General features: G+C 43.3%; 4 protein-coding genes across 5 annotated transcripts; 1 reads left to right on the forward strand and 3 right to left on the reverse strand.

Annotated features, from left to right (window-relative positions):
* The first annotated feature begins 10,884 nt into the window (after positions 1 to 10,884).
* On the forward strand, positions 10,885 to 14,619 carry LOC127331903 (gamma carbonic anhydrase 2, mitochondrial). The gene is made up of 5 exons (XM_051358131.2): positions 10,885 to 11,153; positions 11,951 to 12,094; positions 13,014 to 13,139; positions 13,382 to 13,533; positions 14,069 to 14,619. Exons 1-5 carry the CDS (start codon positions 11,039 to 11,041, stop codon positions 14,354 to 14,356), a joined length of 825 nt encoding a protein of 274 aa, XP_051214091.1. The 5' UTR covers positions 10,885 to 11,038; the 3' UTR covers positions 14,357 to 14,619.
* Positions 14,620 to 14,820: 201 nt separating this feature from the next.
* On the reverse strand, positions 14,821 to 15,815 carry LOC127331904 (probable glutathione S-transferase GSTU6). The gene has a single exon (XM_051358132.2). It carries the CDS (start codon positions 15,754 to 15,756, stop codon positions 15,055 to 15,057), a length of 702 nt encoding a protein of 233 aa, XP_051214092.1. The 5' UTR covers positions 15,757 to 15,815; the 3' UTR covers positions 14,821 to 15,054.
* A 1,533-nt stretch (positions 15,816 to 17,348) lies between these two features.
* LOC127331902 (senescence-specific cysteine protease SAG39-like) lies at positions 17,349 to 18,971 on the reverse strand. The gene is made up of 2 exons (XM_051358130.2): positions 18,182 to 18,971; positions 17,349 to 17,935 (listed from the first exon to the last, which is right to left on the reverse strand). The coding sequence occupies exons 1-2, from the start codon at positions 18,618 to 18,620 to the stop codon at positions 17,349 to 17,351; spliced, it is 1,026 nt and encodes a 341-aa protein (XP_051214090.1). The 5' UTR covers positions 18,621 to 18,971.
* A 128-nt stretch (positions 18,972 to 19,099) lies between these two features.
* On the reverse strand, positions 19,100 to 24,507 carry LOC127331901 (stomatal closure-related actin-binding protein 1). Of its 2 annotated transcripts, none has more exons than XM_051358128.2 (13): positions 24,199 to 24,507; positions 22,674 to 22,973; positions 22,444 to 22,572; positions 22,155 to 22,247; positions 21,460 to 21,600; positions 21,093 to 21,161; positions 20,923 to 21,006; positions 20,653 to 20,827; positions 20,447 to 20,563; positions 20,302 to 20,357; positions 19,723 to 19,857; positions 19,481 to 19,630; positions 19,100 to 19,402 (listed from the first exon to the last, which is right to left on the reverse strand). In XM_051358128.2, exons 2-13 carry the CDS (start codon positions 22,959 to 22,961, stop codon positions 19,364 to 19,366), a joined length of 1,476 nt encoding a protein of 491 aa, XP_051214088.1. In that variant the 5' UTR covers positions 22,962 to 22,973; positions 24,199 to 24,507; the 3' UTR covers positions 19,100 to 19,363. The 2 variants fall into 2 exon arrangements, with proteins under 2 accessions (XP_051214088.1, XP_051214087.1); XM_051358127.2 differs by having other exon boundaries at positions 20,302 to 20,360; positions 24,199 to 24,505.
* Between the last annotated feature and the right edge of the window lie 1,151 nt (positions 24,508 to 25,658).

Here is a 25,658-nt window from a genome sequence, read left to right on the forward strand (position 1 = left end):
GGATTGTCATTAATTACCAAAACCACACATGGGGGCTCCATGCACTTTCAGCTTTGCACCCATTAATGAAGAAATACATAGAGCATGCTAAAATTTGGTTTGCATATTTGGTTTCTCTAAGGTCTAGATAATTTCTAGTTTTGAGTTTGAACAACAAGGAAGACGGTGTAGAGTCTTATAATGTTTTCAATATGTCTTTTATGTGAGTTTTGCTGCACCGGTTCATCCTTGTGTTTGTTTCAAATAAGCCTTGCTAGCCTAAACCTTGTATCGAGAGGGAATACTTCTCATGCATCCAAAATACTTGAGCCAACCACTATGCCATTTGTGTCCACCATACCTACCTACTACATGGTATTTTCCGCCATTCCAAAGTAAATTGCTTGAGTGCTACCTTTAAAATTCCATCATTCACTTTTGCAATATATAGCTCATGGGACAAATAGCTTAAAAACTATTGTGGTATTGAATATGTAATTATGCACTTTATCTCTTATTAAGTTGCTTGTTGTGCGATAACCATGTTCACTGGGGACGCCATCAACTTTTCATTGTTGAATTTCATGTGAGTTGCTATGCATGTCCGTCTTGTCTGAAGTAAGAGAGATCTACCACCATATGGTTAAGCATGCATATGTTAGAGAAGAACATTGGGCCGCTAACTAAAGCCATGCTCCATGGTGGAAGTTTCAGTTTTGGACAACAATCCTCAAATCTCAAATGAGAAAACTATTAATTGTTGGTATATGCTTATGCATAAAAGAGGAGTCCATTATCTGTTGTCTATGTTGTCCCGGTATGGATGTCTAAGTTGAAGAATAATCAATAGCGAGAAATCCAATGCGAGCTTTCTCCTTAGACCTTTGTACAGGCGGCATAGAGGTACCCCTTTGTGACACTTGGTAAAAACAATGCATTGTGATGATCCGGTAGTCCAAGCTAATTAGGACAAGGTGCGGGCACTATTAGTACACTATGCATGAGGCTTGCAACTTATAAGATATAATTTACATGATGCTTATGCTTTATTACTACCGTTGACAAAATTGTTTCATGTTTTCAAAATCAAAGCTCTAGCACAAATATAGCAATCGATGCTTTTCCTCTATGGAGGACCATTCTTTTACTTTCAATGTTGAGTCAGTTCACCTATCTCTCTCCACCTCAAGAAGCAAACACTTGTGTGAACTGTGCATTGATTCCTACATACTTGCTTATTGCACTTATTATGTTACTCTATGTTGACAATATCCATGAGATATACATGTTACAAGTTGAAAGCAACCGCTGAAACTTAATCTTCTTTTGTGTTGCTTCAATGCCTTTACTTTGAATTATTGCTTTATGAGTTAACTCTTATGCAAGACTTATTGATGCTTGTCTTGAAGTGTTATTCATGAAAAGTCTTTGCTATATGATTCACTTGTTTACTCATGTCATATACATTGTTTTGATCGCTGCATTCACTACATATGCTTTACAAATAGTATGATCAAGATTATGATGGCATGTCACTCCAGAAATTATCTGTGTTATCGTTTTACCTGCTCGGGACGAGCAGAACTAAGCTTGGGGATGCTGATACGTCTCCGACGTATCGATAATTTCTTATGTTCCATGCCACATTATTGATGTTATCTACATGTTTTATGCACACTTTATGTCATATTCGTGCATTTTCTGGAACTAACCTATTAACAAGATGCCGAAGTGCCGATTCTTGTTTTTCTAACATTTTTTGGTTTCAGAAATCCTAGTAAGGAAATATTCTCGGAATTGGACGAAATCAAAGCCCTGGGGCCTATTTTCTCACGAAGCTTCCAGAAGTCCGAAGGAGAGACGAAGAGGGGCCACGGAGGGGCCACACCGTAGGGCGGCACGGCCCCCCCCCTTGGCCGCGCGGCCCTGTGGTGTGGGGCCCCCGTGCCGCCTCTTGACCTGCCCTTCCGCCTATAAAAAGTCTCCGTGACGAAACCCCCAGGACCGAGAGCCACGATACGGAAAACCTTCCAGAGACGCCGCCAACGCCGATCCCATCTCGGGGGATCCAGGAGATCGCCTCCGGCACCCTGCCGGAGAGGGGAATCATCTCCCGGAGGACTCTACGCCGCCATGGTCGCCTCCGGTGTGATGTGTGAGTAGTCTACCCCTGGACTATGGGTCCATAGCAGTAGCTAGATGGTTGTCTTCTCCCCATTGTGCTATCATTGTCGGATCTTGTGAGCTGCCTAACATGATCAAGATCATCTATCTGTAATTCTATATGTTGCGTTTGTTGGGATCCGATGAATAGAGAATACTTGTTATGTTGATTATCAAAGTTATATCTATGTGTTGTTTATGATCTTGCATGCTCTCCGTTACTAGTAGATACTCTGGCCAAGTTTTTGCTATTAACTCCAAGAGGGAGTACTTATGCTCGATAGTGGGTTCATGCCTGCATTGACACAGGGACGATGACAGGAAAGTTCTAAGGTTGTGTTGTGTTGTTGCCACTAGGGATAAAACATTAGTGCTATGTTCAAGGATGTAGTCACTAGTTACATTACGCACCATACTTAATGCAATTGTCTGTTGTTTGCAACTTAATACTGGAAGGGGTTCGGATGATAACCTGAAGGTGGACTTTTTAGGCATAGATGCAGTTGGATGACGGTCTATGTACTTTGTCGTAATGCCCAATTAAATCTCACTATACTCATCATGATATGTATGTGCATGGTCATGCTCTCTTTATTTGTCAATTGCCCAACTGTAATTTGTTCACCCAACATGCTGTTCGTCTTATGGGAGAGACACCTCTAGTGAACTGTGGACCCCGGTCCAATTCTCTTTACTGAAATACAATCTACTGCAATACTTGTTCTACTGTTTTCTGCAAACAATCATCTTCCACACAATACGGTTAACTCTTTGTTACAGCAAGCCGGTGAGATTGACAACCTCACTGTTTCGTTGGGGCAAAGTACTTTGGTTGTGTTTTGCAGGTTCCACGTTGGCGCCGGAATCACTGGTGTTGCGCCGCACTACATCTCGCCGCCATCAACCTTCAACGTGCTTCTTGACTCCTACTGGTCCGATTAAACCTTGGTTTCTTACTGAGGGAAACTTGCCGCTGTGCGCATCACACCTTCCTCTTGGGGTTCCCAACGGACGTGCCAACCACACGCATCAATGCATTGTATCCTTTGTTCGTCTGTCCTGAAATGTTACTAAGAGCAGGCCAATCATTGATGGTTACGAATAGCAACGCTCGTAGGTCAAATTCTTGCTCCGTGTGCTCATCCCACACACGTACACCTGGGTTGGCCCACAACTCCAAAAGTTCATCGACTAATGGCCTTAGGTACACATCAATGTCGTTGCCCGGTTGCTTTGGGCCTTGGATAAGCACTGGCATCATAATGAACTTCCGCTTCATGCACAACCAAGGAGGAAGGTTGTAGATACATAGAGTCACGGGCCAGGTGCTGTGACTGCAGCTCTGCTCCCCAAAAGGATTCATGCCATCTGTACTTAGACCAAAGTATAAGTTCCTTGCCTCACCTGCAAAATCCGGAAACTCTCTCCCCATGTTTCTCCACTGCCGACCATCAGCGGGGTGCCTCAACATCGCGTCTTTCTTACGTTCTTCCATGTGCCATCGCAACAACTTGGCATGCTCTTTGTTTCTGAACAAACGTTTCAACCGTGGTATTATTGGAGCATACCACATCACCTTCGCAGGAACCCTCTTCCTGGGTGGCTCGCCCTCAACATCACCAGGGTCATCTTTTCTGATCTTATACCGCAATGCACCACATATCGGACATTTATTCAAATTCTCGTACTTCTCACCGCGGTAGAGGATACGATCATTAATGCATGCATGTATCTTACGCACATCTAATCCTAGAGGGCGGACAAGCTTCTTTGCTTCCTATGTACTGACGGGCAATTCATTATTTCTTGGAAACAGCTTCTTTAATATTATCATCAATTTCTCAAATCCCGAGTCAGTCACACCGACCTCTGCCTTCCATTTCAGCAATTCCAATATGCTACCCAGCTTTCTATGCCCATCTTCACAACCTGGGTACAACAATTTGTGGTGGTCCTCTAACATCTTGTCGAACTGCAACCTCTCCTTATCCGTGTCACAGTCTCTTCTTGCATCGAAATGGCCCGACGAAGATCATCATCAACGGGATCATCGATGCCTGTTCTTCACCTCCTTCTTCTTCATTGTCGTCCATTGCGGTATCAAAGCATTCAGAGAACATAGATCGGTACTTCTCATCATTATCTTCTTCCTCATCGCCGTCTTCCATCATAACCCCTTCTTCTCCGTGCTTGGTCCAAACATTATAGCTGGACATGAACCCAAACCGAAGCAGGTGGCTCTTAATATCTCTTGAGCAAGAGTAATCCTTCTCGTTCTTACAATTTAGACATGGACAGCACATAAAACCTTGCTTCGACTTGTTGGCCTCGGCCACAAGCAGGAAAGAATTCACGCCCTCTCTGAAAGCGGGAGCACATCGGTTACCGTACATCCATGGATGACTCATCTGCATCATAAGTACAATTATATATGTATCAGATGCAATCACCTTGCTAAAATTAGTATTGTACGGACTATGCATATATATATAGTCGAGAAAATAGTTGCTAACCTTTTAGGATCAAAAAGAGGAGAAATCTTATCAAATAAAACCAAGTGGCATCCCTCTCACAAGCATTCCATCAAACACCTCTTGTGCACATGTAGAAAAAATGAGCTAGCATACACCTCCACCTTCACCACCAAGGAAAAAATGAGGTGGGGGGTGGCTGGCTGCTTCTATATATATAAGGGGGGACATTTTGTCGCGGGCCGTATTACGACCCGCGACAAAAGGGGTGGCCACGTCGCTCCTACCCCTTTTGTCGCGGGTCGTAATACGGCCCGCGACAAAAGGCCGCGACAAAAGCCTCTGCGCGCTCCACATGGTTTCGGGGCGACGTGGCCAGGCCATTTGTCGCGGGTGCAGGCGCGCCCGCGACAAAAGGCTCCCACGGAAGCCCTGTTTTCCACTAGTGCGTGATCATGTCATGATGGCCGCAATAAGCATCAATGAGATTTCCAAGGTGAGCTGGTTGCACCAATCCCTAGGGCATCATCCTGGCAGTAGTATCTGCATATGAATGTTGAAGTCACTGACGCCTATAAAAGGATCTGATTGAGCATCAGTGAGCATTGGCTAGTCACGAAGGGAATACGTAGAGGTCAATATCATCTTATTTTTATGTAGACCGTAAGAATTTGGATGTAAGTGAGACTACTTTGAACCTGTTTATGTTGTTGTTTAAATCTTTCCAGTGCGAACACGCAAATGCATCGCCCCACTGGAGGCACCTAAGGCACAAACGGACGTGGAAAAAACGGCAAATTCTGTGTCCGCTACCCGACACAAACGAACTCGCGTGAACATTTTAAGCATCCAAAATGCATCGCTATGTTGGGGATGGCCTCGAACATTATGGGTGTGTTTGGTAGCCCGGGGCTACTCAGAATCTCTCCTCCCAACCGAGATTTTAAGGGGAGATAGTGTTTGTTAAACCGGTTCTTCTCATCTCAGCACTGCCGAAGGGATACGAAAAACGTCCGAGAGCCGAGATGAGGAGCGAAGCTCAAATCGAGCTTCACATGTGTGCGCGTATGTATGAGCGCCTTTGATTGTACTGTGTTTCGTAAAAACAAAAAAACAGACCCATGCTCTCCTCATCCCGCAAAACACTGTGCAGACCCAGCACCACCCCCAGACCCCACCCCCACCTTTTCTTCTTCTCATTTTCTCCCATCTTCTCTCCCATCAACCTCTAGCCCGCCCACCCGCCGCTGCGACGGACAAGCGCCTCCACGCAGAGCTCCACCGCGCCAAGGCCATGGACGAGCTCCGCCGCGCCCAGGCCACGCCGTTGTCGGCCGCACCCTCCGTTGCACGCCGGCCGCCACCCTCGTCAGCACGACCCGCCGGTCGCCAACCATTGAAGAAGCCAACCACTGTCGTGCCCCCGCAGACCGGCGGCCATCGTTCCAGCGCCGCCCTCAGTCACCTGGCGTCGCCCTCCGTCGCCCATGGCTGCCCAACGCCGGCCAGCGTCGGCCACCGCGCCGCCCAGCACGTCCATGCCGTGCCCTCGCAGACCCGCCGCCGCCTAGCGCCGCCCGCCGCCGCCCTCCGCCGCGCAGCGCCGCCTGCCGCCGCCCATGGCCACCCAACGCCGGCCAGCGCCGGCCACCACGCCGCCCAGCTCGTCAATGGCGTGAGATGCAATCTTGAGGGCCGGATTGCTTTTCTATCTGTTTGTTCCAGGGCCTCTTTACTAAAAAGTTGGACCATTTTGTAAAACTGTTGTGAACCATGCTCACCTCATCATAAGTTGTACCAAACATCATCTCATGTGACCATAGCTCAACACATAGGGGTTGCCAAACATGTGATGAGTCTCACCTCAACATAGCTAAGAGGAGCATGTATGATAAGATGTATATTCTGAGTTGGCTCGGGCTACCAAACACACCCTATATTGTGTTGTGTGGCGATCCACGCTCGCTTAACTACTACTGCGAGACACGATGTAGACAAGAGAGAAAGGGAATATACAAACACCTCGTGTGGGGGCCATCAATCAATAAATAAGGAGACACAGTAGTTCATGGACTGAAATTATACACGTCAAACACTTTGTTTGCTACAGAGATTCTCGTCATGTTAGCAGCAAGGGCTCACGGCATTGCACCATATAGCGACTCCGTTTGTAAGAAATGATTTGACACACCATAGATCTTCTGTTTTTACCGAAAAGAAAACTCAAATACACTACTTAGAAAATAGATAAATTCAAACATGTTTCTTTGGTTTTAGACACTGCCATTCAGCATCCAGGGCACCCAGGATTTGCATTGTCACATTTAATTTTTTTTGGTATACAAATGCTTACGCTCATAATAAACCAAAACAAAAATTGATATAAGAAGTGCAACATATGGGTAATAACAACATAAAAATCACAAAACCAACATATTTTATATCATATTTTTGCATCTCACGTTGATATGATTTTTTTATGTAATCTCTATATTCTCTTACATTCTTCTCCTTAGGTAAGACACAGTTTACGTAAATAAATATCATGCATAATTGCGAAGAAACACGGTGTCAGCCAAATATCACGTCCATTTTTGGCTTTGTTATCCAACCTTTCCAATTACTTCGATGGCATTTCGAAAAAGTCAACTATTTAGTCTAAAAAATCAACAATATCATTGATATTTCATTGATTCAATTAATTCATAATGATCTAGACACGTTTGAATATTTCAGTTATACATCAGCCAATTTTAGTAACATTTCACATACAATTTCACACAAATTTAAGCCATTTCAACCATTTTCAGGTTGTTCCAGATATTTTTGCTATTTCACATAAAATTGACTTAATAAATATTAATACACATTTTAGTTTTTGAAGTCGCATTGAAATAAATTTTGAAAACATTCCAAGAGATTCATTTTTTAAAAAATTTCAATCGCATTTAAATCAATATTTCAAAATTTCTCATACTAACCAAATAATTTTTTTTGTTTCAAATTTTCTTACAAACATATTACATAAATATTCACACACGTTTCAATTATTTCACTCGTATAACAATCAATTTTAAAAACATTAGAGAGATATTTCACACGGATTCAATTATTTAGTCATACTTCAATCATTTCATAAGCATTAACACATGTACCAAATATTTCGTGGTTCCAAAGAAATTTACAAATTTGTTACTATCATTTTCCTAAACATTTCCAGGATGCTCCAAATATATTTTTATTCACAAACATTACTATATTTCATTCATACTTCAAGCAATGTCAGAAACCCATTCCACGCAGATTTCAAACCAATTTCAGTTATTTCAATAGTGTTGACAAATCTAACACACATTTCAACATGTCCCATATATTTCATCCGGTAAAAATAGTTTATAAATACTTGTAAATAGTCACATCATTTGAAACTTCTTCCATCGTTTCCAATGATTGCACTAATTAAAAATCATGAAATATTTTAAAGATGTTATTCCTAATTATTTGTAGCAATTGTTCATAAATTTCACTTGGCTCCACACATTTTCCCTAAATTTTCAAACAAATAGATGGATGAAATTCATCTTTGATCTACTCCCTAACATCTTGATACTGGAATAAGAACAAACCACCACAAAAATTGTGTGCACATATGCATCCTCATCCAAGTATAAGAGGTGGAACTTGAGAGCTAAATGCGCAACTCCGACAGTTCTAGCCATAGACAAGCCGTGAAACTGTTTTTCCTAGAAGGTGTAAGAGAGACGGAAGGTCACCACGTGGCGTGGCCTCATATTATTATCTCAGGTGGGGTCCATAATTCTTTTCTAATTTCTTCCATAAATTATCTTGATTTATTTAAAGAGATGTTTGGAAAAAAGATTAGTGGAAATTGCCAAGATATTATCACTCCTTACTAAGACCGTAAAGGTTTTAGCCACTTGATTACTGTTTATAGTAGCATGGTTGCTAGATTACTAAACATCACTAGTCACCCAATGACCCAAGTATTACTTGTGTTATAAAAACATTATGATTCTGATACGGGGAGACCTTCGGTCTTCACCGCATCATGTGCTTCATCGCCAAGACGGCACGCTAAGGTGAATCTTCTCCTTTATGCGTGCCTCGAATCGCTTATTTGGGACGATATACTACCTCATACCCCGTCATATCTTGATGATAGGAACTCGACGACAAGTACGGGGAGAAGAGAGGATGCCATGGAGACCCGAGGACGCAAGGCCGATGTCACGGAAGCATGGAAGAGAAGGAGAAAGAGGTGCTGAACGCTCCAGGCCGGAACTTCCGCCCGACCTCGCCGGAACTTCCGCCCAGATGCTGTCAAGACCAAAGATGCTCGCACAGTAGAGATGCAGCCGGAACTTCCGCCCCTGATGGCCGGAACTTCCGCCCGGCCGGAACTTCCGCCCCCAGGAGCCTGAACTTCCGCCCCATCGAATCTCAGCCAGATCTCAACCCCCTTTGGCTTGTAACTTACCCCTTCGGCCCCTTACCTATAAATAGGAACCAACACCCACCTTCATGAGGGAGAGATGATGTTTAGATGAATTGGCTTATGCCTCTATTATCCCTTAGTGGATTTGGGAAACCCCCACCTTAGATTAACCATCTATTGTATCCCTCCTTATCCGGATCTTTTTCCATTCTAGTAATTCTATCAATTGAGAATCTCTTGTTTTGCAACTCTATTCTTAGTTGGTATTTTGCTCTTTGGGAATTCTATTTGGATTTGTCGATCTTTTGCAAGAGATTCTACCTTTGGTCTTTCTCTCGCAATTCTATCGGTTGGTAGTTCGGGCCAACGAGGATAACCGATTTGTGTGTGTGCGTGTGTTTGTATCGAGTTCTTCGCGTTCATCCACTTCCCCGCGAATTCCCCCTCCGCAATCACACTTACCCGGGTCAATCCGTGAAGATCGGGCACACCCTAGGGCTTAGCCCTTATCAGATTCAATATACCATCTAACACTTTCATAACATCACAATACATATGATAACATAAAAAATGTTACTCGTAATGCATACTATTAGAGTGGTAACCATTCAATACTTACATGGTAGATGTCAAGCCACATCATGGTAATTCGTGGCAACAATAAAATTAGTCAAAATCTTGATTTGTCTCCATGTGGAATGAGCTCATGGTAAAGACAGATGATTGATCGGATTAACGATCTTGAAAATAAATTATTTTGAATGTTGAAAATCGGAAAGTAATGTTCACAATGTCAAACTTGAGGTAGAACATTAATGCATGCATGCACTTTATCTCTATGCATAAAAATCCCGAAGGTTGATGACATCCGCAATGCACGAAAGCATAATTGCATGTGTCCTTTCCCCGGGAACCGGTGTTTCATTTTAAATACAAAAACTATAACCATCATAAACTCAGAAGTTATGCAAAATGTTTTATGTGGCATCATATGAACGTTAACAGTAGGTACATGAACATTTTCCCGTAGGTTTGTTCATATTTCAAGAAAATGATGCACATGAAACACATGTGTTGAAACCTTTTTCATAAGGCACCTAAACATTATTTTGCTTATGTGGTAATTTTACATAGACAACAATAAGATTGCATTATATATATAACACCAAAAATATTAGACTAAAGCTTGTTACCCCCTCTATTCTATAATTCTTATCGTGGTTTTACTTAATTAGTTCAAATGTGAACAAAATTCATGGCAAGAATTATGGAACGAATGGAATAGTTAATTTTGAAATTTGTTTGTACTTCTGACTGAAGTAAAAAATGCATGGAGAAGAACAAAACCACACATGGATTCCTTTTTAGGGAGAAAAACAAATAAAATTGGGTTTTTTAGACAAAAGTAAACTTCAGGTTATTATTCTCCTGACGCACCCTCCTTTAATTGGCTGCCATGTCTCAGATATATCCATCTTATCTGAAATATTATTCTTAGTAGGGGGCATCCTATACACCGCTCCTTGCAGCGCTCACGCCGCCTTGCCTCAGATATATCCATTTCGAATCCGCACTGCATTATATCCACAGGGAATACGAAACCGATCAATATCTGCCACAATTCAAATCCGAAAAAAATACACGATAAAGGATATGGTACGAGCAAAAGCCGATGGGATCCGGCCTATTTATGCCCTACCTAATAGGCCTGATTTAAGCCGACCTGTATACGGCCCCCTTACTCTGGGTCAACAGAAAGGCCCAACGTCGGCCCATCGACGTTGGGCCGAGAGCTATTGACCTCCCTTCTCTCTCTCCTGCAGTCCCACTCCCTCGGCCGCAGCCATTGCTCATCTCCCACCTCCCCTCGCCGTCTCCACCCAGACGCCATTAAACCCCACCGCGCCCGCGGCTGCCGGCGGCGAGCCCCGACCGGACCGGAGATCGAGCGCGCAGGAGGGGGAGCGACATGGGGACCCTCGGGCGCGCGATCTACACGGTGGGCAAGTGGATCCGCGGCACGGGGCAGGCCATGGACCGCCTCGGATCCACCATGCAGGGCGGCCTCCGCGTCGAGGAGCAGGGTAACCATCCTTCTCTCTTTGTCTCCTCCCTCAGCCTGGCCACCGGTTGCCCCCTAGACGCTATGTAGTCGTTTCGATTTCGCGCGGCCGCAGTCTTAGCTCGTTGCTAAATGGTGGCCATTCGTAGTTGTTTCGGAAATGTTCTGTACCAGATTAGTTTGATTAAGTGGCAGCTCCATTCGTTCGTAGGCTCGTAACCTCTGGATGTGGCGTGGTAGAGAATGGAACTGGGGCAGAGATGGATACTGGTAGTGAGATTCGAGAGTTGAATTGGGCCTACCAGTTAGGTCTCGGTCCAGGTTTGCTATTGTTTGTATCCCCTTGCAGTATTGTCAGCTACCTGTGAAATGTCGCGTTGCAGTTAGTGATACTCATGATTAAAGTAGCTGTAAATCAAGCATAATAAGGCATTGCTCCTGTGGCCTTGATTGAAGTAGCTGTAAATCAAGTATCTGTGAAATGCTGCATTGCATTTCGTGATTATTGACTTTTGCCGGAATGCTGTATTTGCGTGTCTGTCCAAAGTTATTATGTATCTAGCTTGTGTTCCCTAGCATCTTGAACAATGTTATTTTCTGTTTTAGGTGTATGCTGAGCTATAGTTGCTGCTGATTAACTGTGAACATGCTTCAACTGCTAAATTACCAGGAATTTTAATTAATTGAACAGAGCGATATGGAGTTTTTGGGGCTCTTTGTATTTAACTTGATAGATGATTGTAGAATCATGCATTACTTGGTGAGATTCGAAAACTTCATCCCTAACTGGCAGTGACCCTTTTGTGTGCCCCTTTTCAGTATCCAGACATCGTACAATCATGAGCATATTCGAAAAAGAGCCGAGAATCGACAAAGATGTTTTTGTTGCTCCCAGTGCAGCAGTCATTGGTGATGTTGAGATTGGACATGGGTCCTCAATCTGGTATGGCTCCGTTTTGAGAGGTAAACTCATGAACCCTTAACTCATTATCTCCCCGTTCGTGTTTGCACAATGTTTTCTTCAAACAAGGAGGTGCTCTAGATGAACTTGTGTTTGACAACACCATCGTCAGAGTAAAGGTTTATATGCGACAGAACATAATCATCAACCGTCATAGGATGCACATTCTTATTGAACAGCACTAAGCACATTTAGGTAGATTTTTTGGCTACAGTACACGCGTTTGCCATCTAATGATTTTACATGGAGTCTAAATTGTTAAATAATTTCGGTTTTTGCCTGTAACTTAACCTTGTTGCAGCAAAACTAACACAAAACCTTTTATTGTTACCAACCCAGAGCTTTCTGTAGATTATATACCGGCTTTCTCACTAGATCCAGGATACCAATGAGAATGGTCAGCAAGAAACATATTGTCTATTCTGCAATGATATACATGGTGTTTTGATTAGGTTAATACCACGCACATGACCAAATAAATGGGTTAGAGAGCTCCAAACCATGTTTGTACACCTGAACTGCTGTTCACTCCACATGTGGAAGAATGTCTAGTTACTGAATAACCTCAGAATCATTTTTCATAAATTGTTATATCTGTTATAGAAAATGTGAATGTGATATTGAAGCATCATACACCTTTTCTTGATGACACCAGTAACTTCGTAGAGAATTAGGTTTAGTGAGGCCTTAAGACATCTAGAGCTGCATTATTATCAGATTGCCATGCTATATTTGTTTCCTAGTCCATCCAGTAGTAATACCTTGGAAACCAATGTTACTTCCCAACCAAGCATTCATAGTCAAGTTCAAGAAGGAAAATGATCTTGTATCATGTTGATGTTATGGTTTATTACTAGCTTAACTACATATTCCAGTGTTTATAGTTTAACCATCTTTTGCTGTTTTTGTTCTTTTCTTCAGGTGATGTCAACGGCATTCGTATTGGATCTGGATCAAATATACAAGACAACACTCTTGTACATGTTGCAAAAACTAACATCAGCGGGAATGTGCTCCCGACCATAATTGGAAGCAATGTTACAGTAGGTCAGTAAAAATCGTGTCCACTTATTCTAGATTAATATTGGTAACAACTCCAGTATGCTTACTAAGATGTTGCTTTAGTTTATCTTGAAGACAGCCATTGCATGTCAATTTAACCAAAATAACTTGTAAAAATGCTCTATCTCTCATTCTTGTGATCAATTTATGGATCTAAATTGCTGAACTTCATTTTATCTGGACAACCGACTGCTATAGTATTGCCTAAAGTAGCAAACTTCTTCCAGGGCACAGTGCTATTTTACATGCATGCACCATTGAGGATGAAGCTTTTGTTGGTATGGGTGCCACTTTGCTTGACGGAGTGGTTGTTGAAAAGCACAGCATGGTCGGTGCGGGATCCCTTGTTAAGCAGAACACGAGGATTCCTTCTGGAGAGGTTACTTTCTTGCTATTTTGAGTCTGGATAATTCAATTTTACGCTTGGTAGATGGGCACTATGCATTTAACTGTCATCATTATGTTACTTAATAGATTGGTCACCTTTGTACATTATATAAGATGCCATTCTGCTGTGACATGTTGTTTAGAAGATTGTCATTCTCCTGCTCAAAACAAATGCCATGCCCAGTTTAAATAATTCAATCGATGTGTCTGGGTTAAGCCTGGAGCCATGTTTGTGCAAGAATCGATTACAGTTTAAATGCTTTTCTATACAATATATTTAAATAAATCCGTCTCGTGTTTAGCAGCATTTCTGCTGGAGAGCAACTGAACCAAGTGTAGATTGGTCTCCATATTATAGGCTCTATTTTATGTTTGGAAGCTGGAAGCATATAATCATATTCTGAATTCAATAATTAATAAAACTGTTTTTTAACAGCTGCAAGACACAGATATTTTCAGCTTTTTATTTCGAAAGAAATCTATCTTGTTTGACCCCACTGACTCATACGATTTCCTGACATGATTAGGTCTGGGTCGGTAATCCTGCCAAGTTCCTAAGAAAGCTTACGGAGGAGGAGATTGCCTTCATCTCCCAATCAGCAACCAACTACTTCAACTTAGCTCAAGTTCATGCAGCCGAGAATGACAAGAGCTTCGATGAGATTGAGCTTGAGAAGAAGCTGAGGAAGAAGTTTGCTCACAAAGATGAGGAGTACGATTCGATGCTCGGAGTGGTCCGGGAGATCCCACCACAGCTCATCCTTCCCGACAACATCCTCCCAGACAAGGCTAAGGCGTCCGCCGTTGCTCACTGAAGGATTTTCTCTTGTCAAGCCCCTGTTAGGATGCTTGGTGTTGTTATATGGTGACTTGGAACATTTGACGTATGTCTTGGTCTTGTTCTCTGTTTTTCCATGCCCAATAAGATTTGGGTCGAGCGTTGTTGTAGGATCGACCATATACAGTACATCTCTTTTCCATTGAAATGAAGAGAAGCCTGGTATACTTTTGCACATTCGGAATGTAGTGCACTGTGCACATTATTGAAGCAGTGATGTTTTGCACCGTAGAGGTGCCTGTTGTGGCGTGTTTGCCTTTGGAAGGCCTATTCAACCTTAAAAAAAAATTCTTGTTAGATTTCCTTTAAATTGTGTGCCAAACTACCAATTGGCTCTAGAAGGTCTTGGGAGATTTTTTTTTTAACTTGCCACTAATTTCAGATCCAGATTCATACATAAAAAACAATTAAGACAAATCATGGTTGGAATAGCAGGAAATTCAAATACTCCTGTTTAGCAGATTGTGACTACTATCTCAGGACGCATCTGTCTTCTTTATTTCACGGTTCTAATTTCGTTCTCAAATTTTGTTCCACGTGATGGATACGTGATGTATCGATCTTGTGTAAATCTATTTTTTTTTATGACTAGTAGAAGTACACCTGAAGCTAAATCTCACTGAACTACCCCTGATCCATAACATTAGAGTAAAAAAACTGAAGCAGCTCCACTGCTCAGTTCCTGGCCATAGCAGCAGCCCGGAGCTTCTTGGCGTGCTCCACGGCCATGCCCACGAGCGTGTCCGTCACCACCCCGTTCGCCGCCGCGGCTTCACCGAACCGCTCAGCCCACGCCGCCAGCAGCGGCGTCCTCCGTTCGTCGATCAACCTCACGCCGAACATCCTCCTTAGCGCCTCGAACCAGAACAGGTTGCTCCCGAGCACGAGATCGACGTACCCAACGGCGTCGCCGCCGAAGAACGCGCCACCGTTCGAGCACCTGGCGAAGGCCTCCTCCAGGTGCGCCACCATCTCGGCCGCCTCGGCAGCCCTCCCCGCCCTCTCCTCCTCCGTCGCGGCCATCATGACGCGCCCCCAGGCGGGGAACAGCTCGCCGTCGACGTAGGCGGCCCAGAACCGCGCGGCGGCGCGCTCCAGTGCGCCGACGGGGAGGAGGTTGCGGGGGCTGCTGGGCCAGGCCTCGTCGACGTACTCCAGGATGACGCGGGACTCGCAGACGGGCTTGCCGGCGTGGATGAGCACGGGGACCTTCCGGTGCACCGGGTTGGAGGCGAGGAGGAGGTCGGTCTTGGCGGCGAGGTCCTCCTCGACGTACTCGTAGGCCACGCCCTTGGCGTCCAGCGCCATGCGCACGCGGGCCACGAACGGGCTCAGCCGCAGGCCCAGCAGCTTCACGTCTCCTTCCCCACCCGCCATTGCCGCCGTTTCCTTCTCGATCTCCCTGATGATCTCTTGCTCCTTGTTTTCTTTGTGCAAAAGAAGTTAGTGGAGCAGCTTCGCGTTTCTGCTGGTGTTTATAGCGAGCTAGCAAATGACATTTCTTGGCGGGTGGGTGCTAGTACTTGGCTACTACTGGCTAGTCAAAATTTCCTCCATGGAATTCCAGGATGAGAGTGATCGTTTGTTTGACACACGTCCCCTCCGGATGTTTCTGGCAATCTCCTGATCTGAATCTGAACTTTAGACTTGTTGGTTTCAGCCTCTCGACAAATCAGGATAAAAGGACTTGGTTTCGTTGAATTTACTGCAGATTTCTCGGTGCGCGAATTAGTGGCTTAATTTTATGGGCGTCAAAACTCAAAACACACGTATTTAGTGTATGTGCTAGACTGCTAGTCATTGTGTGTGTTATGCATTGAAATTGTTAACTGTTTACCTCTGAATGATAACCGTACGTCTATTCGAACTTGTTAGGGCATGTACAATGGTTTAGACAGGTGGTGTCTGTAATAGCACTTCATATCATATATAGACAGTAGTATAGACAGTGTCTACAGTGGTCTGTCTATAAGCTATCTATTTTTAGTCATAACCATGTGTGAGTATAACTTATAGACACCCTTCATACAACAACAAAAATGCTGTCTGTAAGCCGTCTGTAAGAAGCCTATAGACTGTCTGTAACTTTACAGACAGCCTCCCTCTCTCTCCTCATTCTCTTTCCTCCACATCACCAAAATTACCTATAACTACCCCTTACAGACAGCTGAATCATCACTATTGTACATGCCCTTATTCATTAGTTTAAGCAATAAATCCAACCTTGTACGTGTGCAGTTCAGTTTTACTCACAAAGATAACCTCGCGCCGGAAGAAAATGTACTGGTGTAAAAAAAAATCTGCTTTTGTGATTCAGAGGAAAACATTGAGCTCTCACGTATGTTGGCGCAACTCACTTGGTGCATTGGTTTCTTTACTTATAATTTTTCACCACCAACCAATATCATAAGTAAGTTTGAAAATTGATGGTTAAATGGAATCAACAAGAGTACTAAAGTTAGAATACGCATAGGGGTTTCAGCTTTATGTTGGCCGATTTGGTATTGCAGAAATAATATTGCGATTAACAAGACTGGAGGTTCCAATATTTTTGCATGTTCTTCGTAATGGCTTCACATTGAATCCAATTTTGATCTTTTCAACTCCTAATGGGATCAACCGAAAAGCTCATGGTTACCAGTTGCGACCATGAGACGGTCGCAAATGATCTACAATTAGGCTGGATAACGACATATCAACCTTACATGATCCTTGGGATGGATTGATTTGAATTTTAAATTAAGTAGTAAAAATAGTTCGGTGCATCAATTGATGAAGAGGCTGAAGCCATACTCACCATTTCGAAAAACAAATTGCGCGATTGAGTTTCACAATTTTAAAGTGCTCCATATGTTTACTCACCACAACATACATTGCTTTACAAGCTAATTCACGATTTCAGGTATTACATGTGTATACATACAAGGGATTCAAAGCTGGATCAGTTTGAACATGAGGATTATATCCCGCTATGCCATCGGGTACGAGGGCTGCATGGCCAGACCGCAGAGGCCTTGCTTGTCGGTGATGTCCCTCTCCATTCTGATATAACCATCCTCACCCCATGACGTTCCCCATGAGTTTTTTATCACCCAAAACTTTTTCCCATCATCAGCCACACCGTACCCGACAGCAGTAACACCGTGATCAAGGTCCGTTCCACAGTCACCAGATAGCACACCACCCTTGTAGAACCGGAAGAGGTCGTCCCCTCCATCAAGTGCCACGGACACAGGCTGTGCTGCGACCGCCTTCTGTAGAGATGCCTCGTCGTTGGCCGGCACGTCCTCATGCCCCTTGATTGATGCGGCGGAGCTGGATGCCCTATTGGAGTTGCAGGAGCCATCTGTGCCGGTGTAAGGGTAGTTGGTCTCGGTGGTGAGGCCGCCATTCTGGACGATGAACTCAAAGGCATTGTCCATGAGCCCGCCGCCACAGCCATTGTCCGAGGTGTCGCAGTCCACGAGCTCCTGCTCTGACAGAGAGATCAGTTTGCCGGTGCTGAGCTGCACAATGCCCTCCATGGAGGCAACTGTGGAGAACGCCCAACAACACCCTGAAATATAGACATGATTTGGTAGTTAGTCACTTACCCAATAGTTCCATATAAACATAATATAATTATGGAATAATTTGTATGTGTACAGTAAGATATTGCACCCTGTACCAGTTCTCATTTTCAATAAAATCTCACTAATTTTGAAAATTTCACTCATTTAGTTTTTTTTCGATAAAGAAAAAAAACACTGAATTTAGTTGATGTGTGAATTGAGAAAAGACCAAACAGTGAATTTGAGCTTACCACATTGGCCTTGATCCTTGACGGGAGTGACAGCGCCTTTGGTTCTCCAGTCCATAGAAGTTGGGACAGCGTCGAGGCTGACATTCGCGTACCTAAAGCCCGTCATCTTCTGGCTCTTGCTACCACCCACAGGAAGTTTATACCCTGTATGAGTAGCCCTGAATTCATCCTTGGTCATATCTGCAAACTGGTTGGCCTCGAGGGAGAACTTGTCGTTCCCGGCATTCACCGATTCTATGAACTCCACGTTGGCTTTGAACACCTCTAGCCGTCGTGCTTTCTCGGCTGCATCGCTGTACACACGCCCGTACTTGGCCATCCATTGCTCGTGCCTCGCGATTGTGGAGCTATCGTCGGTGAGGTCCCGTGCCGCTAGAGCACTAAGCATGCAGGCACACAAGGCGAGGGCGACAAGGAAACCCATTGAGTATCTAGCCATGACCGGCTGGGAGTAGAAGTTGGGGCTCAAGTAGTCTGAGGAGTGAGGACTCGAGGTGGATATGGTGATCTGGGTTGATGGTAGTTGTGGGTGTAATGTGGACTATATATAGATTGGCATATAGATTAGATGATGTGAGATGCCTTGGAGTAGCAACTAGCAAGACAGTGATTTGCTGCGTGCCGTGAGTGGATGGAAGATCAGTTTGAATTAAATAAAAGCATGGATTAGCTTTGGGGTTCAGCAGTGAAGAACACTATTTTACATAGTTCAGCCGGTGTATGTTGACCGCACGGTTGGCTAGTTAAACAAGCACGCAAATTTAATTACTCGCAAGTTGCAGTGTCCTTAATCTGTTAATCTGGACCTGAACCTTAGACCAGGTTTCAGGCTGTCAGCTAGCACAACTATACCAGGATGAATGGAATTGGTTTCGTTGAACTTATAGCAGATTTCTTAAGGAAGGTTCACACAAGAAATAACTTGGGTGTCAGGTCGTGCATTCAACACGACCTCTTTAATTATTGTTCACAAATAAAATTACAGTGGGTATCAGTAAAGAAAAAATAATAATGCTCTACCTAGTAAGATACTAGCTAGCAGGAGATACATGACCTGAAAGAAGATATGACGAAACCTAGGCAAGAACATGTGCAAATGCGAAGCACTGAGGAACTGAGCTACACAGAGATGTACACTGATTCCGTTAGGGTCAGAACTAAGTTAGCTGGCGGTTGATCGTGTTACCAAGGAGTTTTGTCCCCCGGACCAACAAGTATAATCTGTGTTCAAGAAAGAAGAAGATCAAGGTATGCGTGATTGCCACAACATGGTCAAAAGTATGAATGGTTTCAACTTACATTGCAGTCGATAGCGAATCTCCGGGCGAGCATGATTGCCGAGTTGCGCTCCCTGGCCGTCTCGAAGCCCAGGACCAAGCTGAGGTCTTTCCTGGGCTGCCAGAACATCGCTTGCGGCGCAGCATCTCCGCCCCCTCTAACACCGCATAGCTGATGGAGATGGATGATGGACATGAGTTAGGTTGTGTCAGCCAGTGACGCAGCCACAGATTTGTGATACTGGCAGTGTTGCTAGAGATTACCTGCATCGACGACGAGTAGAATTCCTTGGCAACGACCGTCGTTCCTGTGGCAAGCCGCATCCGTAGTTTCCCAATACATAGAACGTGGATGGAATCTGTAGGCTGGCTAATTCCATTCACTTGAAGAACAACAACCTACCATAAGGAGCAAAACAACCGACATTCAAAAAACACGACTTTAAGGTACTGGTTCAGTGGATAAAGCTGTCATGATGAGCTGTGGAGTGGAAGTACAAGTGCATTGCCAATATAGGGTGAATAGATACCATTATATATGTTCTCCTAGTGCTACTGAAATATGTCCTAAAATTCAGCAGATGGCATGCCATCTGGTAAATTGCGATAAAATTGGCCAGCTTATCTATTGACACTATCTTGACATGCCAAAATACTGGCCCAATACTTCTTAGTTGAGTATAAATAAGCAAAGAGAAAACTTTGTACTCTCCCCGTCCCAAATAGCATCTAGATACATCCGAATTTAGAAAAATCTGAGACATCCTTTCCAGAACGGAGGGAGTATAAATTGTAAGCATGCTGTACAGAAAATATAAGTGACTAAGGAAGGGATGATCATACATTGTACTCAGTTTCAGGATTCCTGACGAGGGTCTCTACATAATCGACCAAACCTGCTGCTGCTCATGACCGAAGTAATGTTAGCCATGTGATAACCATGAAAGCAGTTCAACTTTGTCAGATCACCATATGTAAGCAAACATACCAGGGTCTACTGGGCCAGCAGACTTTGCAACGGAGATTTCACCACCAAGGTTAACCTCAGCTCGCAAGTACCGCCCTACGTCATGAGGTTCTGGAGCGTATACTAGCTTTGTGGCACCTAGATAGTTCAGTGACAACAAGCATTAAAATGAATGTTACCTGCAGAAAGCAGAGTATATGCACTATGCAGGATGAAAATATTTCTACCTGAAATGATTTCTGTTTTGCTTCCTTCAGGCTGTACGCGAAACCACTGTACTGAAGCATTCGATAAACTCACATTGTTCCGGACAACTAGGCGCAACATGGAGCCTAAGCTTTCAAGACCCTCTAACTCATATGATGGTGCATCATTCTCTTCAAATTTCTGATGCAACTCCAGCTAATGATAAAAAATCAAGATAAGTCTATAAGAACGACGAGAAAGACGCACACTAAAATTGCCAAATTCAGTGAATGTGAAGTTGTAAACCATACTTCTTTCGAAAGATGAGCAGAACTGGAAGCCATCTCAGCAAATTGATCACGTAGAACATGGATCTCATTTTTCATGTCCATTGCCTAGAAAGGTATTCGAAGGCTTGAAATATATAATAATGTAAATGCACCATATACTTAGAATAACATAATAAGCCTGTGAAGTCTACCTTGCTGGGGCAATGCAGCATTTTAACTCTTCGTGCTTCTTGAACTTTTTCCCTGAGTTCATCCACATCCTTACAAATTTCAAACAGAAAATAAACTTATGTGCACAGTTCAGCTGGAAATAGAAGGAACTCTTCATAAGTAACGGCATCAATCTCGCAACATATTTGAATGGTACGATATAAAGGAAAATAGGAAGAAGTTTGAGGCCAAAACACTCAAGAGAACAAAAAAGACAATAACAAAGTAACTCAAAGAAAAATGTCCCAAAGTAAATAACTTATGGTTAGTACAAGAGACTACAGTATTAAGTGATCAATATTGCCTGATTCCCAATTCTTTGTGAACAATTATTTATATATCATTTACCTGCTTCCCAATTCTTTGTGAACAGTTTTCCTTCTCTTTAAGTACTTGCTGAACTCTTTGAACAGCTGCTCTAGCATTTTCAATCTCCGTGCGAGCATTAGCTCTTTCTTCGTCAACAATTGTCCTGGCATCTTCAGAAGCCTACAAGCAATATAGGAAAAAAATGCTTGAAAAATAAAATAAAAACGGAGAGATCTATTCGAGAAGAGCTTAAGCATACTTTGATGTAGAAAAATGATTATTAAGAAGTCTAAAAGGACATGCTAATCCAACTCCAAGATGGGCTGGATCATGCTTTGCGCACGTATCATTGCCAGCTTGTTTGTTTCAGAAAATCTGAAACCACTGCAGGTCCCTGAAATTTCTATATGCATCTGGAAGAGAAGAGTACTATCTCAAGTTCATAGTATGCAGGGATACACTGTTTTTTTCTGGAGCCTGAACAAAGGCAACACTTTCTCTAGACTCTTTCTTATGTACTGTAACATCAGAAACAAAGTTTCACAACTTCAAAGTAAAAAATTATAAGTCATACCGAGCATGGAAGATAATTCACATTTTAAAGGAGGAAATTGGTTTTACTCCAAATCCAGTAGAAAACTGAGAAAATTAAAGTTGGAAAATGGCGTAAATACTGTAAGCGTATTAAAGAACATGCACACTATTAAGATACTACCAAGGAATTTCAAACGCACCAGTTTTAGTGAAGTCGCTATTCTCGTGACCTCTGTTTTCTGCTGAAGCAACTCATTTTCTCTTTTGGACAGCTGAATTGCCAAAATATCCACCTACGAAAAGTATCAAACTATTAAAGCGCTCAGAAAGGAAGGGATTATTTAGGTATACATGTAGCTGAAGATTGCTTTGAAGTAAAAGTGAATGACAGGTTAAAACATTTCCAATGTCATTAAATATACTCTACACACACCGTGAAACAAGAATCCCTCATGAGACTTTAAATATGGTTCGGAAGAAGAAACTAACCATGGATACTGACTCCTCGATCTCATCCTTAAATTTTCCAGATACTTGACCTCTCAGTGACTCCAATACACTCTTTAGATTCTTCAGAAGGATGTCTCGCTCCAATAAAGCCACTTGCCTCCATTTAACCTGAGAGTTAAAGCCAAGGCTGGATAAATGTCTTGAGGTGCAAATAGCTCTACTAACTGAACCAATTGCCAAATGAGTGTTCGGGAATCAGGAAGACCCACCTCATTAGACAACAACGTAGCGGTATTGAGACCCTTCTCAAATTTCATCGCAAGCTCGCGGACTGAAGGGCGCTGACGCCTATCAAGTAGATCTGCTGTCTCCTTGGCAACAGTCTCCTTAAGAGATGGGATTTCTGGGTCATCAGCCAATTTGATCACTATCCCATTCGAACCATTCTTGTAAGTTGGGAATTTATTCCTGATGACATTTACTGGACGCAACGGCCCAGACCAGTTGACCTGACTCCGTGTCTTTCGCCCAAAATCAATAGTTGATGCACGAGTCATCGGTAACTAACTCTGAATCATAATTCCACAAAACCATGTGTCAGTATCTGAAAGTTCACAGCTGGCCACGACGATTACATTATTAGTACAGATTTGCCATGCTTATGCTCTATGCTGTAAACATTCATCCAGAACATAAAAGAGGGTAAAACGCGGCAAACGAAAAGAACACGAGGAACTATAATGAAAATTGTGAAATTGCAGTGTGGAACCTCATGAACAGGCAGAAGCAGGTGGGAGATTTCTCCTCCAAAGGGAAGAAAACAAGGGCATACAACTACACCTAGCCAAGCCGAGCTGCATGTGGTACTACCAACCCTTATGTGGTGCAAGCAACTACGTACAATCATCACATGGATCTCGTACAGTATCACCCACTAAATCCAGGACTAGAAAGCTGCATTAGAAGCAACTAGCACCAGAAGAACCAACTAATTTCCACAAGGGTGTCTTTAATTCCACTAGAAAGTATACCAGTTAGTTAGATGGCAGAGAGGGCAAATTGATGAAAGAGTTAAGGGAAAAGACTTCCTGTACACTTGGAGTGGTCAGTGGGAATCATGAGTTTGGTTAACCAACATAAACTGCTAACATGACATTGACTGAAGCTAAAGTTTCAAATCCATACCTTAAGAATATATCTGCTTGAAACAACCAATAGATCAAGATAAAAAATCTTCAGTACCAGTTTAATTGCAGCATCGTGTAAACACGATAAATGAAACAAAGCCACTGACGAATATATTGGTCGAGTATTTTCAAAAGTCAAACTGGTTCTAGTGGCCATTCAAATCCGTACTCAGTCTCACCCACTGATACAAAATATCCATACAAACTAGTACGAACAATCTGTGACTGAAGCAGATCCGTAGAAGCCCGCTCTGAATTAGCGCCCCCTTTTGTACTATTGCTAACCACCCAACCACTCCACGGAAGCGCGAGACTAATTGCTTGCTCGGGTATGGTAAACCGATTTCACGGCCGAATCTAACAACCAGTGCTTGCAGATTCCGCAGGGCACGCTTTGAATGTGGCAACAGAATCGTAGTAGTACCAACATTTTCAAAAAATAAATAAACAAAGGAAAAAAGAAGACATTTAAATTTTGGTCCCTGAGCAAAAACAAAACATACAGAGGAAGTCAAAGCTCTCCACCTCCCAAGCAGGCGGCGGTTGAAATGCATCTGGAAGACTGGAGGTCGAAGAAAATGAGTTGCGAGAGGGGAGCGGAGCTTACCGGAGCGCTAACCCTAGCGGAATGCGGCGGCGCTGGGACCTTTTTGGGGAGGCCGTGTGCTCTGCTCAGGTCAAATGGCGGCGCTCCAGGACCTCGCTGCTGCCGGCTCGGTTCTTCTTCACCCGCCCGCGCTGACCGCGCGCGCAATGGTTGGAGCTTGATTCGGCGAGAAGGGTGGTTCGCGCGGAACGTGGAGCGAATCTGGGGAGACTTCAGTGCTGTGCTGGGTTTTTGGGTGTAATAAAAATGGAGGTTTATCTCTGCGCTCTCGTCGTGCTCTGTCAGGGAGGAGAGCGGGTGCGAGCTTTGAATTGAATGGCCTCTTTCGAGGAGGGCGGATTCTTTCTGCTTGTGGACATGTACGCCCATGATTGAAGCTATGGGGAATGGACACGTATCTGATGCTACCACCATTTTTCTAGACCAACATCGTGCTTAGCTTAGTTTAGCATTCGTAGGTCGTGTAGTACTTCTCAGTTCAAAAATAGTCCTTCCGTTCTTTTGAAGTCTACATTTTACAAATTTTAAAATCAATTAGCAAGCCAATTAATACAACTATCGAGGAAATGTAGGGAGAGATGGTACATGTGACAACTTAATGTCTATAAATGGGAAAACATAGATCGGGTGCTATCATAGTATACGCTAAGGTTCACGGGCTGGAGATAAGCGGATTTGAAGTTAACATCCACCACAGGGTAAACCATCGTCTCCCAGGCCTCCCGATGGGTTATACCATAGAGGTCAACGTAGACAATACCCCCCCCCCCCCCCCACACACACACACACACAAAAACACCTTACAACTTCCATCGTGGTCTAACCACTTGCGGTGGAGGTAAAGAACTACTTTTGCTTAGATGTATTACTCATATCATTTACAGTGGACATCGACAACAACAAGTATGAACTAGAGCTAGGGTTTTGCTAGAACATAGGCTTTGTCAGTTCCAAGTCCTCTAGCTGGGCCTTATATATATGACCCGGCTAGAGTTTACAAGATGAGTACCAAGTCAGTTAGGCTTTTGTTGGAGATATGCCCAAGAGGCAATAATAAAATGGTTATTATAATATATCTTTGTGTTTATGATAAATATTTGCATACCATGCTATAATTGTATTAACCAAAACATTGATACATGTGTGTTATGTAAACAACAAGGAGTTTCTAATAAGCCTCTTGTATAACTAGCTTGTTGATTAATAGATGATCATGGTTTCGTGATCATGAACATTGGATGTTATTAATAACAAGGTTATGTCATTAGGTGAATGATATAATGGACACACACCCAAATAAGCGTAGCATAAGATCACGTCATTAAGTTCAGTTTGCTATAAGCTTTCGATACATAGTTACCTAGTCCTTCGACCATGAGATCATGTAAATCACTTATACCGGAAGGGTACTTTGATTACATCAAACGCCACTGCGTAAATGGGTGGTTATAAAGGTGGGA

This window comes from Lolium perenne, chromosome 2 (assembly GCF_019359855.2).
Source record: "Lolium perenne isolate Kyuss_39 chromosome 2, Kyuss_2.0, whole genome shotgun sequence".
NCBI classification, from domain to species: Eukaryota; Viridiplantae; Streptophyta; class Magnoliopsida; order Poales; family Poaceae; genus Lolium; species Lolium perenne.

Coding starts and splice junctions, on each gene's coding strand:
- LOC127331903 (XM_051358131.2), top strand. CDS start 11,039: ATGGGGACCCTCGGGCGCGCGATCTACACGGTGGGCAAGTGGATCCGC. Junction 11,154..11,950: donor CCTCCGCGTCGAGGAGCAGG/GTAACCATCCTT, acceptor GCCCCTTTTCAG/TATCCAGACATCGTACAATC. Junction 13,534..14,068: donor CGAGGATTCCTTCTGGAGAG/GTTACTTTCTTG, acceptor TGACATGATTAG/GTCTGGGTCGGTAATCCTGC.
- LOC127331904 (XM_051358132.2), bottom strand. CDS start 15,756: ATGGCGGGTGGGGAAGGAGACGTGAAGCTGCTGGGCCTGCGGCTGAGC.
- LOC127331902 (XM_051358130.2), bottom strand. CDS start 18,620: ATGGCTAGATACTCAATGGGTTTCCTTGTCGCCCTCGCCTTGTGTGCC. Junction 17,936..18,181: donor CAAGGATCAAGGCCAATGTG/GTAAGCTCAAAT, acceptor TCTATATTTCAG/GGTGTTGTTGGGCGTTCTCC.
- LOC127331901 (XM_051358127.2), bottom strand. CDS start 22,961: ATGACTCGTGCATCAACTATTGATTTTGGGCGAAAGACACGGAGTCAG. Junction 20,828..20,922: donor CTGCTCATCTTTCGAAAGAA/GTATGGTTTACA, acceptor TTTTATCATTAG/CTGGAGTTGCATCAGAAATT. Junction 19,858..20,301: donor ATCCTGAAACTGAGTACAAT/GTATGATCATCC, acceptor TCCTTATGGTAG/GTTGTTGTTCTTCAAGTGAA.